We start from the raw sequence: 22,067 nt of genomic DNA, 5'->3' as shown, positions 1-22,067 counted from the left end.
TCCCTGCAGCTCCTCACACAGAACACTTTAGTGCCTTATGTCCTCTGCCTACAAAGTTCTTTTGTCTGGTATCTCCATGGCTTGCTTCCTGCCTCTGAATTCCCTTCCCTGCTTTATTTTTCTTCATATCATGTATCGTACTCAAATATTTGGGTGCGCATATGTGTGTGGCTGTGTGTGTATACCTATATGTCTGTGTTTGTGTATATGTGTACATACACTGAATATACATACATAAATACAGATAATTAAATATAAATATTATATATCATATATTTCTATTACATATAAATATTATGTCATATATAATATATAACATACATAAATATATAGCTAATATAAATATAAATATTGTGATATAATATAAATATAGATAATATGCATTATACATGTTTACACATGCACACACACATATAGATCTATTTGTTACTGTTTATTTTTTCGTCTCCTACTATTGGGCAATAAACTCCATGATACAATGCTTCCCTTATTCTGGGAGCTTTTATATTCTTAGAGACTAAAACCAGGTACACTGAAGGCAAAACTATCAAAACTATTCAAAAACTATCAGTTAAATGAACCCTCAATGAATTTTTCATGATAGCTTTTCGCCAGTTATAGCCCTGAGAACAGAAGAAATACAACTGGTTGGCAGTCCAAACCTCTAAGTCCATGGTTATTCTTTGACTGAAGAATATACAGTACATGTGATAACATCATGTTGTAATAGATGGATGTAAGGAAAAGAAGTAGACTTGATACCATGATATGCAATAATATTGGCAAACTTAGTTTAAGGGATTAAAGAGTTTTGAAAAAGGATGTCACATAAGTTATATCATCAAGGAAAGGTGGTTTGGGTGGTGATCATGGGTATAGGTACTTCTGGTAGAGAGTCATGAGAGAGGATGATGTATCTAAGAAAGAGTGATTAATTCGTTATCATTAAGCATGAGAAGAGATCGGTAGATGCACAAAATGAGACAGGAAATGTTCATGGGAATTTTTCAGTTAATACTGGAATGATGGTTTTGGTTGTCTTGAATTAAAAAAAAAAGGTCTATCCTTACATGTTTCAGTAGAATTCTATGTTACTAAATACTAATGTTAATTCCAGAAGTTTGAGATGATTTTTCCAACATGAATAGAATTTCTGGCGCAAACAGGAATGTGGGTGGGGGGAGCAGAGTAAATGAATGTTAAGCTGAATTGTATATAGAATGGCTTCAGAATTTCTCACACATAGTACTGAAGACAGATTTGTATTTAATCCATATAGTTTTATTCTCCACTCTTTGTGCATGCATAGACAAAAGAAATTTCTTAGATGATATGCAATTATAGTCATTAAACAGAAAAAATGAACTAGTTTATCTTTACCATCTGAGTTAGGTTGGTATAGTTTTAAAAATAAAGTAAAGCAAGATAAAGAGACTTACATCTTATGTACAAATAGACAAATATACAGAGTATGCTAGTATTAAAAGAACTTGGAGTAGAAATTAAGAGAATTATCTAGTCCTACTTCTGTTAACATCTACCCTGTTGTCATTAAGCAAGTCATTAATCTTTTCATTTGTGAATGCCTAATGACACTAAATGTCATTAGCTTTGTACATTTGCAATCATCAAAAGATTTCTAGTGTTTCTCAAGTTATAAATATTGGACTTTTGAACACAATCTAGCTGGAATATATTTACTTATATATATTCCCCAAATCAGAATATTGCTTCCTAATTCAGAGAATATGATGTCTTTCCTGAAACACCATGTTACTTTACTTTTTTAAGTTAGTGGTGGCAACAGATATGGAACCTTCAGGAAGATGATTGTGGTGCATCTCTGTTTATTTTATAACCCAAATGAGATGACTGTCATATAGCTGAGACAGGAAAGTTGTAGGGAGGAGTTTATATTTATGTGAAATCCTCAGGTTTGTTCTTGCTACAAAAATAAACATTAATTTTTCAATGGAAATAACAGCTTTGATTTCTGTGATACAACCTGGAAAACTGACATCACTAGTAATGAAACAACTTGATTTTAGGTGCCTTCTGACATTATGCAAACATAGTTACTCATCAATAGAGTAATTTGCTGGAAATATTTACACTGAATACAATTAAGCCTGGAGACTTATCTTCCAGTTAAAGAAAATACAGAAAACACAGATCTTCTACTTAAAGGAAAATGGAGGTGAGAGAAACAAGTCAAATTATACCACAAAAAAACAGTCAAACAAGTCGAGAATGCGAGACAATGTAAAAGGCAGAAGCTCTTATCTCTTTATAAAGTCAATGACATGACCAAGGGATAGTGGGATCCTTTTGGGGGGGTTGGGAGAAAGCAATGTTCTTAAGAGAAAGACAGTCAAAAAATTAAGCAATATAATTTTTCTACTTTGATTGGATGATGGTTCACAAAAGTAACTAGAAACACATTATGGGGACAACTAAAGAAAATTTGACTATGAATTGGATATTACATGATAAGTGGAAGTAAGTATTAATTTCTTGTATAAGATGATAGTGATGTTATATAGGAGCTTGTTCTTATTCTTAGGAGATACAGTCAGGGGTGAAATCTGCAAGCTACTTTAAAATGACACACACACACAGGGCCTCCTTAGGGGCATAGGGGTTAAAGTCTCAGTGCTATAGAGCAATTAGTAACCACTGGAGCGTGAGTTTGATCCCCATCCAGGGAACTGACCCACTGGCACAGCAGACCTCTCCAGTCTTGCCCTCTGCTCCCCTCAGCAGTGTATTTCAGTAGATCCACCTGTTTTGCTCCTGACTCTGTCTCTGATGAATCCTCTCACCACCGCCACACCTCTGGCCTAGAACCCAGTTTTTGTATGCATGAATAAATAAAAAATAAATCTTCATTAAAAAATAGTAATCACACAAAAGAGAGAGTTAAAGCAAATTTAGAAAAATGTCAACAACTGTTTAGTCCAGATTGTGGTTTTATTACTATTTATTATAGCTTTTTGAACTTTTCTAAAATTTTTTATATAAAACAATTGAAAAGTTGCACAATCCGAATGTACTCAATGACAGTGGACAGTACATTAAAAATGGTTAAAATTATAAATTTTATGTTGTGTAAACATCACCAAAAATTTTAAAATGTTGGAAAAAGTCTTGTGTAAAGAGTAATCCAATCTTAACCACAGTAAGTGTTGTCAATAAACTAGAGGTCGTTTTAGATCTCTAATTATTCACTTATGGTTTACCCAGAGACATAATCTTCAGGGAATCACATTCTAGGCAATTAAAGAGATTACCAGATGATCTGGGATTCTGGTTTTTCTTTTTAAAGTAATGAGCCAAACAGGGCCTGGATAAAGTTATACCATTGAATAATGCAGACAAATATTTCAGTAGGAGTTTGGTAGGAAAAGTTAGTCAAGTATATTTGGATTTTATAGACAGACAAGAGGAGGTTTATCTGAATATAGCTTTTAAAACCTCTCTTCCCTATCCATGAGAGATAGTACTTAATGTTTAGCTTAGAGAAAAAAGAAACTAAACAGAATTAAGTGTTGGAAAATACCAATTATTTGTAAAAGAATTCCAAGTAAATATTACAAAAATTATGTGAACCACAATTCAGAGGATATGAATAGATTCTAAAAGTATCCTGGGACATAACTGAGGTTCAACAAGTCAGGACCATTTTTCCCCATAGACTTTTAGGCTGAAGCCACAATTAAAGGCCTCTTTTAGTTCTGCCCAGAGCTCTTCCACACACAAAGCTGTGGGACACTGTAATGCCTACTCACAGTGACTGAAAATAAAAGCCTGGTTAAGTACAAAGGGCTGCTTTCTGCCAAACTCAATGAAAGAAGGAAGTGGCAAGGGTGGGTACAGGATGGCTGAAATTCCCCAGTCTTAACTGTGGATAGCAAGATTGCTTAAAGTTCTGAAAAACAAGCCCAAATTAGGTCTTGTCAAGTCAGACACAGTACTGCAGAGGAAATATATGATGTGACAATGACTAGGATATGGATATGAGACCAAAGGAGAAAATGATATCTTTTCATGTGAAATCCTAAAGTAGAATCATGTATTGATTAAAAAAAAATCATGGCATTGTGTTCCACAGATCTTTATTTGAATTTGCGTTTCCAGTTGTGAGTGTAAATGTGTCTGTCATTATGGATAAGTCAATTAGTGCCTCTATGGTGCATGTCCTTGATATTAGAATGTAAAGAAAATCCTTAATGCATAAGGCTATTGTAAAGATTAAGTGAAATGATGTTTACAAATTAGTGAGCACAGTGGCTGTGCATGTTGAGTGTTCATTTACCTTTTATCATCATAATTATCTCAAACTTTGAGTTAGTCCATCTTTGTTAGCCACCATCACTTAGCACAACCTGATGAGCCCAAAGGCCAATTCATTTTGGTCCATCAAAGGAGCAAATGATTGGGTTAATGGAAAATGGGATATTTAAATTTTATGATGGTAATTTCCAGAAGTCACAGGCTCAAATGCCTAGAATAATCTCATAGTTAATACATACATGAGCAACTCAAGGGTGCTGCCCACGTGTACGAGTGGTTAAGTCTGTGTTAGTCTGGTGAGAACATACCCATGTCAAGGAGCAAATGCCATTTAATTCTAGATTTAGGATGAAAGAAAGCAAGTTCAGTGTGATGTGACATTTTCTGTTTCTAATACAGTGACATAGTTTTTAAATATAATACATAAGGTAAATAAAACAGGTCTGTAGTCTGCCTGACCTAAGCTACTAAATGGTAATCTCTGGTCTATGGTTTCTTACATCAGGCCAATGTAAAAATCAGTATTGATCCCAAAGATCAAGATGGTATTGAACCTCTTGGTTTGGAAAAGTTAATCAGGAGGGAATGTGTACATACATACATGCATATGTGTGTATATACATATATACATACATGCATTATATAGAGAGAAAGAGAGAGAGTAGATGAGACATACATATGAATCATATATATAATTTTAAATATTTTCTAGTAGCCATGTTAAATAAAAGTAAAAAGAAATAAGAGAAAATCATTTAATAATATATCCCATTTAACCCAACATACAACCCATTTAACATGCAATTAATATGAACTTATTAATAAGGTAATTTATATTTTTTTATAATATTTTCAAAATAAGGCATGTGCTTTATACATAGAGAACATTTTAGTTTGGAGTTAGTCACACTTCTAGTGCCCAACAGTCGTGTGGCTAGTGACTACTTGCACTGAAAGCTCAAGTCTAGAGTATGTCTCACAAACTTCAATAAATATATAGTTGTATTTGGAGGGTCAGTGAAAATGACAAATCTGATTCAATGGTTGGGATAGAGTTTGAGATACTTCATTTCTTTTTTAGAGTTGAAATCTTATTTTTTAAAAATTTCACTTCTTACAGGCTCTCTGGTGATGTCAGTACTGCTGTTTCAAGGACCATGCTTAGATTAGCAAGGAGCTAGATGGTTACGATAAATCTACTTCAATCAGCATCCTTTTTATCCCAAGTATCCCTTTTCTTTCAAATTCAGTCAATATTTGTTGAATGGATAGTCTAATGCTTGGTGAACCACATTTGGATTTGGAACATTAATCACTTTAAAAATAAGAAATGCTTTACATATCACTTGCAGAAGCACTATGTTTACTTACTATTTTTTAAAACCTGATAATCTCTCAATATATTACCCGATGCTTTCAAAAGAATGCATTTAATCTGAGGATAAAAACCAATTTTGAAATTCTAACTCAGAGGTTTGGCATGTTAAATATTTTAATAAAGGAGGAGGGCGGAGCAACATGGCAGCGAGGAGATGCTGCGAGTAAGATCTCCATTAAAAAAAGTTAATAGGGAGGAAAAGCGGCAGGTCCAGTGAGAACCGGGACACGGAAGATAAACGGGTGACTCCAGCAAACTGCCCGAAGAAGAAAGTTGCCATAAAAGAGGACCAGAAGGGAGGGAAGCGCAGAACCCTGCTCCCCTCCCCCGCCCACAGAGTCGGCACTCTCCGACCGGCAGAGAGGAGGGAAACAACAAACCAAAACGGCCAACAAGAAAAACGGACGCAGCAAGTGGGACTGTGAGTGGAAAGGAACTATTGCAGCCACCACACCCCGTGAACGGGAGCTGTGGAGAACCCTGCAGGATCCGCCGTGGAGGTGAGCTCCAGGCGCCATTAAAGAGAGCCCCGCCCCCCAGGAGGAGACCAGCACCGGCACACAGCCCCGGCCGCCTGGTAAGCTTGCGTGGAAAGCGGCGCGCGGAAAAAAAGACGCGGATCCGGAGCGGATCGCAGCTGCCAAGGTCCCCGCGCCTGCGACCTAGGCTTGGGGGTAGACCGCGGAGGCCCTCCCTGAGTGAGCAGGAACAAGGCGCCCAGGCAGGGAAGCGGGATTCAAAAGGCGCCATTCCCGCACCACTGATCTGGGCTACAGCCCAAGTCCTGGAACTGAGGGCTTTGGAACTGAGACCCGGGGCACGAAATTAGGGGCGTGGGTTCCCCACGACGGTGGGGCACAAGGCAGACACAGCACCCCAAAGCCGTTGAGGTGTACCCTACCATCCCCGCTCTGCTCCCTGTCCCACGGGGTGGAAAATCAGCTCCCCAAGGGCTCTAGGAGAGATCTCTGGCGCCACCTAGCGACTTGAAGCCAGCAGAGGCTCCTGAAGGAGCTAGTGGCCAGCTGGGGAGTTAGCCCACACCAGACCCCTTCCGAACAAGTAGTCTGAGCCCACAGGGAGAGCGAGCACCCACAGCCAGGGCAGACCAGGCGCGCAGAAGAGTGTGCCTGAGACCAGACGCGCAGGGAGTGTGTCCCACATCACCATTTTAGAACAGGGACATTTCTTCAGTAAAGACTACCTGCAGAAGGCTTCCTCAGGAGCCAGAGGTGAGCGGGGAAAGTTCGCCCACGCCCGACCCCCTCTGGCCTGCAGTCCAAGCCCAGAGGGGAGCAGGAACCCACCGCCGGGGCAGACCAGGCGCACAGGGGAGTGTGTCCCCACATCGGCATTTTAGAACAGGGACCTTTCTCCAGTAAAGACTGCTTGAAACTGACAGATGACTCCTGGAGGAACCAGAGGGGAACAGAGAAGCCCACCCAAGATGCCGGCCAGTCCCAACAACACAGTGTCCCAACGCATACGGCAAATTAGAAAACAGACAGTAGGGAGGAGAAGAACCACACGCAACCTAGCAACTCTCCAGAGAAAAAGCACACCACAAAAAAGAAAACCAGCCCCCAGATTGCAACGACAATAACTTGGAAGAATTTCTGAGCCTTCCAAAAAGAGAATTTAAAATTGCCGTGATTAAAAAACTGACAGAAGTCATAAAGGAAAACAATGATAAGGGAAAAATAATCAACGATCAGAAGAATGCAATTGAGTCCTAGAGAGGGAAAACAATGGTCAGAAGAAAGAAATTGAGTCCCTAAAGAGGGAAGTAAAAGAAATGCAGGAGAACAAAGAATTAATGGAAGAACTAAAGAATTCTGGGAAAAGCAATGAAAGCAGAATTGATGAAATGGAAGAACGAATAAGTAATCTTGAAGACACAGAAATAAAAAGAACCAAAACAGAAAAGGAAAGAGAAGTACGAAGGAAAAAGAACGAAGAAAGACTTCGGGAACTATCTGACTCCATGAGGAAAGGAAATATAAGAGTTATAGGAATACCAGAAGGAGAGGAGAGAGATGTAGGAACAGAGAAAATATTCAAAGAGATAATTGAAGAGAACTTCCCAAATGTGAAGAAGGAGCTGAAAATTGATATACAAGAAGCAAGAAGAACACCAAACTTCCACGACGAAAGGAAAAATACAGCAAGACAATAATAGTAAAGCTCCCAGAATCCAGGACAAGGAAAAAATAATGAAGCTGGCAAGAGGGAAGAAACAGATAACATTCAAAGGAAAGCCAATCAGGCTGACATCAGACTTCTCCGAAGAAACACTACGGGCAAGGAGAGAGTGGAGGGACATAGTCAACAGACTCCAAGAAAACAGATGCAACCAAGAATTCTCTATCCCGCAAAGCTCTCCTTCCTCTTTGAAGAAAGAATATGGACCTTCCCAGACAAACAGAAACTCCAGAATTTCATTGCAACTAAACCCCCACTCCAAAAAATACTACAAGGAGTCCTAATGCCAGAACCTCAGAGGGACGAATAACAATGAAAGAAGGCCAAAAAAAAAAAGTTATTAAAAGAATAAATAAATAAAATCAAAGGAAAGACAAACACAATGGCAAATACAGATGCTAACATATCAATATTAACTCTAAATGTAAATGGACTAAACTCTTCAATAAAAAGACACAGAGTTGCAGCCTGGATTAAGAAACAAAACCCAACCTTTTGCTGTCTCCAGGAAACACATTTAGCTACAAAAGATAAAAATAGGCTCAAAGTTAAAGGATGGAAAACAATCCTACAAGCAAATGGACCAAAAAAGAAAGCAGGAACAGCTATACTTATATCAGATAAAACAGATTTCAAACTCAAAAAGATAAAAAGAGACCCCAATGGTCACTACATTATGATCAAGGGGACAATACTTCAAGAAGAAATAACACTCATTAACATATACTCACCAAACGAAGGAGCACCAAAATATATCAGACAACTGTTGTCCTCTCTGAAAACAGACATCAGAGAAAACACATACGTAGTGGGAGACTTCAACACACCACTATCAACAATGGATAGATCAACAAGACAAAAAATAAGTAAAGAAACCAAAGCTCTAAATAAGGACCTAGAGCAATTGGGCTTAACAGACATCTATAGAACACTAAACCCCAAAAAAACGGAGTACACATTTTTCTCAAGCGCACACGGATCATTCTCCAGGATCGATCACATACTGGGGCACAAGACAAACATCAACAGATACACCAAGATTGAAATCATATCAACCATCTTTTCTGACCATGAAGGCATCAAACTAGAAATAAACCATAAAAAGAAGGCAAGGAACTTTCCTACCTCATGGAGATTAAAAACCACACTACTGGAAGACCACTGGAATAATTAGGAGATCAAAGAAGAAATTAAAAAATTTTTTGAATTGAACGACAAGGAGGACACCAATATCCTAAATGTATGGGATGCAGCAAAAGCAATAATAAGAGGAAAATATATAGCAATAGAAGCTCACATCAAGAAACAAGAAAGAACGCAAAGAAACAACCTAATCTCGAAGCTCAAAGATCTAGAAAAAGAACAACAAAAAAAACCCCAAAACCAGTAGAAGAAAAGAAATAATAAAAACCAAAGCAGAAATAAATGAAATTGAAACTAAAAAAACAATCCAAAAGATCAATGAACCAAGAGCTGGTTCTTTGAAAAAATCAATAAAATAGACAACCCCTAGCCAGGCTCACAAAGGAAAAAGGGAGAAAGCACAAATAAACAGGATCATCAATGAAAGAGGAGAAATCACAACGGACACAGCAGAAATCAAAAGAATAATCAGTAACTACTATGAACAGTTATATGGAAACAAGTTTAACAATCTAGAGGAGATGGACAAATTCCTACAACTCTACAATCACCCAAAGCTAGATAAAGAAGAAATAGAACACCTAAACAGACCAATTACAAGCAGCGAAATTGAAATCGTAATCAAAAACCTCCCCAAAAACAAAAGCCCAGGACCTGATGGATTTACAAATGAATTCTACCAAACATTCAGAGACGAATTAGTGCCTATCCTTCACAAACTCTTCCAAAAAATAGAGAAGGAAGGGACAATACCAAACACGTTTTATGAAGCCAACATTACACTAATACCAAAACTGAACAAGGACAACACAAAAAAGGAAAACTATAGGCCAATCTCCCTAATGAACACTGATGCAAAAATCCTCAATAAAATTTTAGCTATCAGAATCCAACAATGTATCCATAAGATAATACACCACGACCAAGTAGGATTCATTCCAGGGGCACAAGGATGGTTTAACATCCGAAAATCAATCAACGTTATCCAACACATCAACAAAAAGAAATATAAAAACCATATGATAATATCAATAGATGCTGAGAAAGCTTTCGACAAAGTGCAACACCCATTCATGATAAAAGCCCTTGAAATTCTTGGGATACAAGGCACATACCTCAACATCATAAAGGCCATCTATGACAAGCCAACAGCCAGTATCATTCTCAATGGTGAAAAGCTGAAAGCAATTCCATTAAGATCTGGAACAAGACAAGGATGTCCACTCTCACCACTGCTTTTCAATATAATACTGGAAGTCCTAGCCAGGGCAATAAGACAAGAGAAAGACATCCAAGGAATCCAAATAGGAAAAGAAGAAGTCAAACTATCACTATTTGCAGACGATATGATATTATACATAGAGAACCCCAAAAACTCCACAGAAAAGCTAATTCAACTCATCAATCAGTTCAGTAAAGTGGCAGGATACAAAATCAACACGCAAAAGTCAGTAGCCTTCCTATACACAAACAATAAATCTGAAGAAGAAGAAATCAAAAAAACCATCCCTTTTGTTATTGAAACAAAAAAAATCAAATATTTGGGAATAAATCTAACAAAAGAGGTAAAGGACCTATACAAAGAAAACTATAAAACACTGTTAAAAGAAATAGAAGAAGACACAAAGAAATGGAGAGACATCCCCTGCTCGTGGATTGGAAGAATAAACATTATTAAAATGGCCATCCTTCCAAAAGCAATATACAGATTCAATGCTATTCCAATCAAAATTTCAATGTCATTCTTCAAAGAAATAGAACAATTATTGATGAAATTCATATGGAATCACAAAAAACCCCGAATAGCCAAAGCTCTCCTGAAAAAAAAAGAAGGGAATGGAGGCATCACACTCCCAGACTTCAAACTATACTACAAAGCCATAATCATCAAAACTGCATGGTATTGGAACAAGAACAGACATACAGACCAATGGAATTGAATAGAAAATCCAGAAATAAACCCACAGATTTATGGTCAACTAATCTTTGACAAAGGAGCAAAGAATATGCATTGGAGCAAAGAAAGTTTGTTCAATAAATGGTGCTGGGAAAACTGGGTCGCTACATGCAAAAGAATGAAGCTTGACCACTACCTCACACCATACACAAAAATCAACTCAAAATGGATTAAAGAACTAGACATAAGACCTGAAACCATAAAATATATAGAAGGAAATATAGGCGAAACACTACGTGATTTACACATCAAAGACATCTTTACAGACACATCACCCAAAGCAGTGATAGTGAAGGCAAAGATAAACAGCTGGGACTACATCAAATTAAAGAGCTTTTGCACAGCAAAAGAGACAATAACAAAAACAAAGAGAAACCCCACCAACTGGGAGAACATTTTTGCACCCAACACTAATGATAAAGGACTGATCACAAAAATCTGCAAAGAGCTGATGAGACTCAACAACAACAAAGAAAATAATCCAGTCAAAAAATGGGCAGAAGAGCTAAAAAGAAACTTCTCTGAAGAGGAAATGCAAATGGCCAACAGACATATGAAAAAATGTTCAACATCACTTGTCATCAGGGAAATGCAAATCAAAACTACCATGAGATACCATCTTACACCAGTGAGAATGGCACATATTAAAAAAACTAGCAACAACAAATGTTGGCGAGGGTGTGGAGAAAAAGGAACTCTTCTGCACTGTTGGTGGGAGTGCAAACTGGTCCAACCACTGTGGAAAGCTGTGTGGAGATTTCTGGACCTACTAAACATAGAGCTTCCATATGATCCAGCAATTCCACTCCTAGGTATTTACCCAAAGGACACAGAAACATCAATTCCAAAGAACACCTGCACCCCTATGTTTATAGCAGCACTGTTTACAATAGCTAAGCTTTGGAAACAACCCAAATGCCCAAAAATAGATGACTGGATCAAGAAGATGTGGTACATATATACCATGGAATATTACTCAGCATTCAAAAAAGATAAACACATGCAATTTGCAGCAACATGGATGGCGCTGGAAGGGATCATGCTCAGCGAAATAAGCCAAAAAGAAAAAGAAAAATACCGGATGGTCTCACTCATAGCAGGAATCTAGAAAACTTAAATAAGGGACCAGGAAAATGAATAACTATAAGAAAGTGAAAATCAAAATCAACAAAAAACTATGAACCAGAGACACTTTTAGGGGGGCGGGGGCGGGAGGGGAGGGATTGGGGTCAGAATGGGGGGGCTGCAATTGTATGGGGAATATAACAATAAAATTTCTAAAAAAAATAAATAAATAAATGAAAAAAAAAATAAATATCACCATCACAATAAAAAAAAATATTTTAATAAAGCAGACAACAGGATAGTGAAGGAAATTTAACAATAATACCTCTCAAAGCTCTAGTATTTAAGTGAATTCCATTGTCAGGCATTTGAATATTTCATGGACTCTTCAAGGATAAACACAAAGGAATTTTTTTTTTCATTTCCTCCTGGCTCTCTTATTTGAGGACTGGATAGAGCTCTTTAGGAAGACATTGGGCCTTGTTCAACAATACATAAATATGGACATTTTAACAATTAATACAGTATGGAAAAACTAATCAAAACAAGTAACCAGTTTGGCAAAGTGACAGTGTACAAAATCAAAACACATAGACCAGCTAGCTGTCTTCCTATATACAAACAATGAAATAGAAGAGGAAGAAATCAAGAAAATGTTCCCCAAAATAAAATTAAATGACTCGGTATAAACCTAACAAAGGAGGTATAAGATTTATACAAAGAAAGCTACAATACAAGACATAGTTGAAAGAAACTGAAAAAGAAACAAATGGAAAACTATCCCCTACTCGTGGAATGGAAGAATTAACATTGTCAAAATGGCCATTATATTCAAGGTAATATACAGATTCGGTGCAATTAAAATAAAATTATCAATCCCATTTTTCAAAGAAATGGAGCAAATCATAAAATACCCCATATAGCAAAACCATCCAGACAAAAAAGAAAGAATGGATATATCACACTTCCAGACCTCAAGTTCTATTATAAAGTTACAATAATTAAAAGAGCCTGGTTCTGCAACAGAAATAGACACACAGACCAATGGGATAGAATTGAGTGTCGAGAAATAAACCCACATTTATATAGACAGTTAATCTATGAAAAAAGAACACTGGAACAAGGATAGACTCTTCATACGATGTTGGGAAAACTGGACAGCTGCATGCAAAAGAATGAAACTAGAACACAATCTGACACCACGCACTCAAATCAACTCAAAATGTATCAAAAACTTAGATGAAAAAACTGAAACCAAAAAATATAAAGAAGAAAACCTGGGGTCAAACACTTCATGACTGAAGAGGAGGCAGTGTGGGGAACAGAGATAAAAGAGATAAAAGAGTCCCAATGTTCCTTAGTCCCAGGGCTGTTGGTGCTATGTGAAAAAATTCTTAAATCCTGAGGAGGGTGAGCAATAAATTATAATGCCTAAGAACATCTTGCTTATGACTGTTTACCTTGTGAACTTTAGTTAGCTGTTTACTCTGTTTTCTTCTATTTCAGATGGTAAGAAACATGTTAGTCACCTATTTCATGAAGTTTTAGAGGGGTAAATGAACTTGGTACACTATAACATGCTATTCATGTGTGAGTTATTCACCAGCCTGTTGAGAAGAAAATACTAAAACTTAAATAACAGGGCTGAGGTGGAATCTGAACTGACAGCATGATTATGTTCTCAGGCTCATTCTACTGCTGCATTTCATAATAGTTGCAGCTGTCTGTTGACATTTATATTCTCCACAGTAAAAATGCAAGACAGGATACTAGACACAGAGCTAATGTCATTTTCTAAGTAGAATAAAACGGAATGTTAAAAGGTAAGTGAATAGAAAGAAAGCTTATGAAATCTTTAATTTTAATGTCTCTTTTTTTTTTTAGTTCTGAATTAAACTAAGTCTGGAAATACATATACTCACGGTATTTTCCCCCTTAAAACAACTGGTTAAGTCATTTATTGGCATGAAATCTCTGGAGTGGAAAAATCTAAAGTCTGATTCTGATAGATGACCCAAATTAAAATCATGTGGTAAAAAACGTTTAGTGAGAACAAAATGGAGTAGAGTTCAATTTGTTTTAGAGGTCAGACATTATCTGGCACCAAGGAGGAGGGAAAAAGTGCAAAATATGAATCTCTCTAATGAGAATAATATAAACTATTATTAAGACATTAAAGATGTCATAAACATAAATGAAAAATGGAAGAACAATACCATAAATATCAATAAAATTAAAAAATAATAATTAAAAATAAATTATTATAATAAATTAAAAAATAATAAAAAATTAATAAATAAGCCAATTAATTTCATAATGGTATAACTCAAAAGCAATTCCAATCAAAATTATAACTTTTGTGAACTTCACAAGTTGACTCTAAAATTCATATGGAAGAGTAAAGGGCAATCAAGGCCTTGATACTACTGAAGAAGAAAAAGGAAGTGAAGGAATTGCCATCCTTTATACAATAATTATTATAAAAATATAATAAATAGGATTTTATTATTTTAAGGGGAGACCAATAAAACAGGAAAGTGGGTCCAGAAAAAAACTATCACATAAGTAACTTACAACACAAGGGGTGTTGCAGAAGGAGGGAGGAAGTGTTACTAGGACTAGTAATTAATTATATGAAAAACTAAGAGCAAAATGTGGACCCTTACCCAAGCAACCTGTACAATATTAAATCTTGGTAGGTTAAAGATATAAAATAAAAATAAAAACTTCAATATTTTATAAGACATTATCTTTATAACATCCCAAAATGTAGGGGTTTGGTAAACAAAACACGAAAATTACAAACTGTGGAGAAAATGAGTAAAATGCCTTATCTGACATGCAAAATTTCTGACTTCTGACAATTATGACTAAGGAAGTGAATGAATTGCATCCTGGAATATGACATTTTTCAATATAGATAAAAAATAAAGGATTAATTAAGTCAAAACATTAAAAGCAAATGAATTCTTGCAATCACTAAGAAACTCCTATAATTTATAAGAAAAGGAAGAATAACCAATAAAAAAAAAGAGGAAAAGTCTTACTGCATAGAAAGGAAGTCTACACAACCAGTAAAAGTTGCCCAACTTGATGACTAATTATAGAAGTAAAAATTAAACCCACAGTGAGAGATCATTTGTAACTTATCACAGTAAAAATATGATAATTAATATCAGTGGTTAGTAAGGATAAGGTTAATCAGAGTGCTTAGATAGTAGATTGCATAACCACTTTTAAAACACTTTGGCCTTATGTTAGTGTATTCTTTTGTATTTTGGGCTTTACTCATTTCCTTAAATTAAGGAAAATATTCAAATATTTATTTTGTCTTTCCGCATGAATTAAATTCTATCTCAGGGTAACCAAATATGCGACAAGGTAAAGTTTTTCTCCATGTAAGAACTTCAGTTTAAAAATACAGAATGAATGAGAGAATTAGAAAATCACCATTATAAACACAGTAAAAATATTCAGAGAACCTTTATTGTATGCTAAAACTAAAACTGCTGGATGAAGCCTGATGGGGAATTTTTTTAAGAGCTTTTCAAATACCCTTTTTATTTTATTTTATATATTTTTCACATAATTTTTCATTTTTGTACAATGTATTACATTTTCATCTTGGTTATATTGATGGGGAAATTTTTAATGGAACTTACAGACTCACATCACCTGACCCACAGGGCTTTACATATTACAAATTCTCACCTGAAAAAAAAATGAAATTGAATTTCGTCAACTCAGTTGACAGGAGATAGGCGGACAGAAATAGGGTATGATGAGAAACAATAGAATAATGCCTAGTCACATTTAGAATCTAAGACATTTCTTAGGACAAATGACCTGGTTTCCCCATCAAATAACATAAAACTATGAAAAGCAGCAGAGTTACTGTTATAAAATGAAATAGCACAAGAGACAGAATAACAAAACATATTATATTGTTTGGATTTTGGTTTGGGCAAGCCAACTGTGAAAGGTAACTTTAAGACAAGGAAATATGAATAAGAACTAAGTGGGTATTAGATAATATTAGGAATTAATTTGTTAGATCAATAATGTCAGGATGTTTTCCTTTAAAATATTAACAAAGATCCATATTGAAGTATTTATTGATGAAATCACATATCTTACATCTTCTTTAATGTAATTAGCATTGTTAAGGTAATAGAATCTAGTGTTATTGGTAAATTATTAATTATGGAGTAGTGATGAAGAAGAAGAGGTTTAGGACAACGTACGGAGTTTGTCTTAGGTTGCAAAGGTAGTGACGTTTGCCAAGACAGGGAATATAGAAGCAAGAGGACACTTCAAGGATTAAAATAAGTTTAATTTTAAGCATGAATTTTAAGTGTTAATGGGACACCTAAGCATTTTTCTGTAGTAAGTAGTGGGATAATTGAGCTGCAATAAGAAAGAGAAATCTGTGTCAGATAGTAGTTATAAAAACAACTACTCTACTACAGAAAAGTGATCAGATCACATAGGATAATATGTAGGGTAAGAAAAAACTCCCCAGGGCCTCCCCGGTGGCACAGTGGTTGAGCGCTGGGTTGCGAAGTTGCCAGCAGCCTCTGCGGCGCCGGTTCGATCCCCGGCTGCTCCCCAGCCACTGGAGGAGGGTCCCACATGGCGCGCAGACCTCTCCTGCTGCCCACTGCTCCCCTCAGCAGTGTACTTCGTCAGTCTGCCTGCTCTGCCCCCTGCTCTGGCTCTGGTGAATTCTCTCACCCTCCCGCGCTTCTGACCATACCCAGTGCATGTTTAAACAAAACAAACAAATGAATAAATAAATAAATAAATAAAACATGCCTCTATTAAAAAAAAAAATTAAAAAAAAAAAAAACTCCCCAAATGAACCCTGGTGACACCAATATGTATGAAGTAAACAAAGGGGGAATTCAATAAGGGATTTTGATAATAAAAGGTTAGGGTATTTAGTTTTAGAAGAAAGGATAAATGACATGATTAATCATCTCTAATGAAATAATACAGAGAAGTTAACTAAGATGAGAACTGAAAAATAATCCATAGGGTTTTGAAATTGGCAGTCACTCATGATTTTAGCAGGAGTTGTTTTATTTGAATAATGATGACAGAGAACTATCAGCAATGGGTTAGTGCCTACATGAAAAGTGAGAATAGGGACCCATTATTTATTTATTTATTTATTTATTTTTAAAGATTTATTTATTTATTTATACAAGCACTGGGTACAGTCAGAAGCACGGGAGGGTGAGAGAATTCACCAGAGCCAGAGAGGAGAGCAGAACAGGCAGACTGATGAAATACACTGCTGAGGGGAGCAGCAGGCGCCACAGGAGAGGTCTGCGCGCCATGTGGGACCTTCCCCCAGGGATCGAACCAGCGCTGCAGAGCTTCGCAGCCCAGTGCTCAACCGCTGCACCACCGGGGAGGCCTCGGGACCCATTAATTTGAGGAGCTTAGCTGGAAACTGAAAAGGAGATAGGGTAATAGTTGGAATACAAAAAAAAAAAAAAAAAATTCCTTTCTTTAATATGCTAATGGCTTCAGGATGGTTAGAGGCAAAATGAAGAGCCATTTCAAAGGGTCAACTTGGGAATCTATTAAAAAAAGAGGGAACAACACATGAAGCAAAGCTCCAGTGGAAAGAGGGGTGGAAGGCATCAAAAACAAGTTGAATAAATTAGGTCTAAACAGTACAAGCAGTTCTTTTTTCTTCGAATCTGGAAAAATGTGTTGAGAGTAGATGCATATATTCACGAATAGTTCACTTAGCAAGAATGAACTATTCTTTCTTTTTCAAGAAAAAATAAAAATAGTTTTTAGAGGTAGACAGTGCAACCACCTGGGGTATGAAGTATTTTGTATTAGAAATGTCACCAGAAAAGTCTCAGTCACTATCTGTTCCTGCCTAATTTTAAGGAGGCCTAGGCCTTGCTGAGTTGGGGGAATGTGTACAAGTGTGCAACAGATTGGCTCTTTGAGGTGGACTGGGGGTCAAGATGTCCTGGTGGTGTTCCAAGAGTCAGGAGCAGACATGCTCTGAATGCACGTGGCAGCTCACAGGCCAATGCCTGCCAGATGGAACTGTGACTGGAAATACTCAAAAGGGCACTCTGAGGAGGCACTGCCTAAAAGAGATGGCAATTTTGGTTAACAGAGATATAGACATCAGTTGGTAGTTTTCATGTTCAGACACAACATTCTCTGTGAAATATAAATACTGCAAGGTGTCAGTTGAGAATAATGAGTGGTGAAGCTTTAGAATAGTTAGGGAGAGGCAGGTGAAGTTAAGAGTTGAGAAAAAGCACAAAAATGGGTGTTCAAGGTATACAAAATGGGTTATTAATGACAGTCATCTGTAATTCATTCAGCATTATTTAGGGATCCGGTGAAAGGTACAGTCAAGATGTCCAGCTCAATCTACTTTTTTGAGGTTTGCAAGGCAGAAACAGTCAAAGCACTGAAAGATAGACAATGGGGATTATTATAAAGGGAAGTTAAATGATATGTCATACATTTAGGATGAATAGAAAAGCGGTAAGTCCATGAAAGTTGTGATGGGTTAGGAAGTCTTTAGATAATAGGAATATAGATGAACGGATGATGGCAAGGATGTCAGAAGAGGGGAGTACTATTACAAAGTACAGTCAAAGAATTAACTGGAAAGAGCAGGGGAGAGTTAAAGCAAAATGCTGCTGCTGCTTTTGTGTTCTATGGAAAGTGAGAGATATTAGAAGAAAAGAAATTAGCTCGAAAGCTATTCAAAATAGGGTAGAAGGGTTTATCTATGAAAGACTGACAGTTTAGAGTAGCTCCTCAGGAAGAGGATAAGGGCACCATAGAGAAGGATAGGGGTGACCATTAAAAAGAATGATGGGTAGGAAGGAATCCCAGAATAGGCTACTCCTGAGAGTCGATGAGACTGAGCCAGTCATGAATGAAAAGTAAGAGGAGAATTTGTCAGATGTAATGCTCTTGAGGTTTCCTGCAGATTGTATCCCAAATATTATAAGAACCTTATGAAATTTTTAGGCTCTACTTATCATTTTAAAAGAATGTCACTGCGAATTTACTTTTCTTATCTCCAAAAAGTTCTCTTTCTCAGGCTGTTAAGAAAATCATCAATGTAAATTCCTTAATTAAAATTTTATATATTTATTATTCAAACCATTCTTACCACATTCTAACTACATATTCATTAGCATTCTAAGCACACAATAGAACATAACATTTCCATTTTAACCCTTGCCCCTGAGGGGCTTGCTTTCTTACTGACGGTGTGAGAAATGTGTTGATTTACCTCAGATCTGTGGCTTTTGGAAGAAGTCTTTTTTTACTACTAAAGTAAACTTCAAAATCTTCTGTCTTTAGTCTGTGGGAGTAGTCAATATATCCTGATATCTCTTGTCCATGAGAATTTCTGTCACGAATAAAGATCACAGACTAGTAGCATAAAAAAATAAAGGATGGAGTCAGTAAATGAGTAAATGTCATTTGAGTAAATTGTATCTGATAACAAAAGTCATAATTACTATGTGTTAGACCATATTCTATCCTAGTGTTTTACATTCCCATCTTCACAATGATCCTATGAGGTAGGTACTATTTTTTTTCTCCTCATAAGTTTATAAAAATTTAACTGTAAGTAACGTGAATTTACACTAACATTATATAACAATATCAATAAGTAACTACAGAAGTCTTCCTAAGGGAAGACATGATTTTAAGTGTTTGTAATATATTAATTTACATGCACCCAATCCCATTGTCTAATTTTTGTCATACTCTTTTGAATAAGAAAACTGAGGAAGGGAGAGATTGAGGATCATACACAAATTCTTTTAGCTAGTAAATGGAAAAACTGAGATTATAATCTAGGGTCACGTGTTTCTTCTTCTAACCATTACAGGCACATGCCATTTTACCTCACTGCACTTTATTGCACTTCATAGATATAGATTTTTTTTTTTTTTTTTTTTTACAAATTGAAGGTTTGTGTCACCTGTGAGCCAAATATGTCTATGGGTACCATTTCCCAACAGCACCGTATTCAATGTGTGTGTCATATTTAATTAAAGTTATAAACTTTTCAGATAAATGTTAATAGGCTTAATAGAATACATTGTAATGCAAACATATCATTGTTGCACATTGACATGCACTGGGAAACCAAACATATTTGTATGATCTATTTTATAGTCGTATTTTCTTTATTGTAGTGGTATTGAACTGAACCTAAAGTAACTCTGAGGTGTTTCTGTACATTCTTTTTCTATTTGAACTTCCATGTATTTTCTTTTTTTTTTTTTTAGATTTATTTATTTATACAAGCACTGGGCACAGTCAGAAGCGTGGGAGGGTGAGAGAAGTCACCAGAGATAGAGTGGGAAACAGATCAGGCAGACTAATGAAGCACACTGCTGAGGGGAGCAGCGGGCGTGGCAGGAGAGGTCTGCGTGCTATGTGGGACCCTTGCTGGAGGCCGGGGATCCAATCGGTGCCGCAGAGCCTACCAGCCCAGCGCTCAACTGCTGCGCCACCAGGGGAGACCCTCATGTATTTTCTTGTAGAGATATAAATTGTGTGCCTTCTCATTATCAAAAGATTCAAAAACACTCCTTACAAAATTAATTCCCCATTGCTCAAAATTATATATTTCAAGTCTTTCTCTTTGCGTTATGGTCCAATAAACCCAAAGTAAGTTGGAAATAACGTAAGTAGAAAATGCTTGTAATACAACTAATCTACCAAACATCATAGCTTAACTTAGGTTATTGTATCTTAAACATCCTCAGTAATAAGTTGCTTTACAAAAGATATAACAATTCTAACTTGAATGAACATTTGAGTACATAGCCTCAAAATATTTAAAGCAAAAATTGATAGATATGCAAAGATAAATAGACAAGTGGTCATCATTGTGGTAAATTTCTGTCATTAAATTGTAGGTAAAACAGAAAATAAACTCTTAAAAATTTTACAATATAGATAAGGAACTGAAAATACAAGCTTGAATGCTAGTTCTTTACCTTAGGCAAGTACCTAAACACCTTTACTCTTCAATTTTCTTATGCAAGAAATGACTGGTGGTATGGAATATTACTCAGCAATCAAAAAAGATAAACACATGCCATTTGCAGCAATATGGATGGAGCTGGAAGGGATCATGTTCAGCGAAAAAAGCCAGAAAGAAAAAGAAAAATACTGGATGGTCTCACTCATAGCAGGAATCTAGAAAACTTAAATAAGGGACCAGGAAAAAGAATAACTATAAGAAAGAAAATATCAAAATCGACAAACAACTATGAACCAGAGACACTCTATGGGGGGTGGGGGCGGGGAAAGGAGGGCTTGGGGTCAAAATAAGGGGGTTGTAATTGTATGGGGAATATAAAAAATAAAATTTAAATAAAAAATAAATAAATTTTTTATTCTAAAAAAATGACTGGTGTTATAAAATTGTATGTATTTGTCCATAATTTTACATTATTATATGTATGTCCCCATGTGACTTAATGTCCTCTGTTTGTGGAAATCTAAGTAAATTTATTTCAAGTCTCAGTCTTGTGAGAATTCATTGTGTGCTCTGAGATTTTTGTGAATCCTGGGAGCTTCTGATGTTAGAGAACTTGCAGTGAGGCCAGACTCTACATGGGTAGGTCCCTTCAGCTTCAATGTGTGCCACTGGGAAGACTGTTCAGTCTGATGCCTCTAGAGCCATAAGTCCTACACCCTCATGTGGGTACTTACAAAATCCAGCAATTTTCTACCAAACCCAAGTGTACAAAATACCCAAGAATTATTTGAGAATTAGATTTAAGCAAACACTTGTGATTAATTTGATATATTCATTTATAAAATGTATATTTCCCTGCAAAGTGAATATCAGTTAATCCTACTGTTAGTACTTTTAGTAATAAGTTTTTAAGAAGTTACTATGTTCTGAGAAAGACAGTAGGAGCCTTAGATTATCTTCTTCAAAAATATATATAAAGGCTACATAACATTTTTATCTTTGTTTTATAAAGAGATGAAGGC

General features: G+C 36.2%; 1 protein-coding gene across 1 annotated transcript in view; it reads right to left on the bottom strand.

The window, feature by feature from the left end:
• The window catches only part of CFAP299 (cilia and flagella associated protein 299), a 520,438-nt gene that overhangs the window by 75,144 nt on the left and 423,227 nt on the right, over positions 1-22,067 (bottom strand). Inside the window, exon 4 of the mRNA XM_054687872.1 lies at positions 19,330-19,472. Within this exon, the coding sequence (XP_054543847.1) occupies positions 19,330-19,472 (143 nt within the window). The remainder of the gene's footprint in view (positions 1-19,329; positions 19,473-22,067) is intronic.

The sequence above is a fragment of the Talpa occidentalis genome, unplaced genomic scaffold (genome assembly GCF_014898055.3).
Source record: "Talpa occidentalis isolate TD23 unplaced genomic scaffold, MPIMG_talOcc4v2.1 talOcc4.6, whole genome shotgun sequence".
Classification (NCBI taxonomy): Eukaryota; Metazoa; Chordata; class Mammalia; order Eulipotyphla; family Talpidae; genus Talpa; species Talpa occidentalis.
The sequence above is the reverse complement of the archived record's forward strand: the minus strand, read 5'-3'. Positions and strand labels throughout refer to the sequence as shown.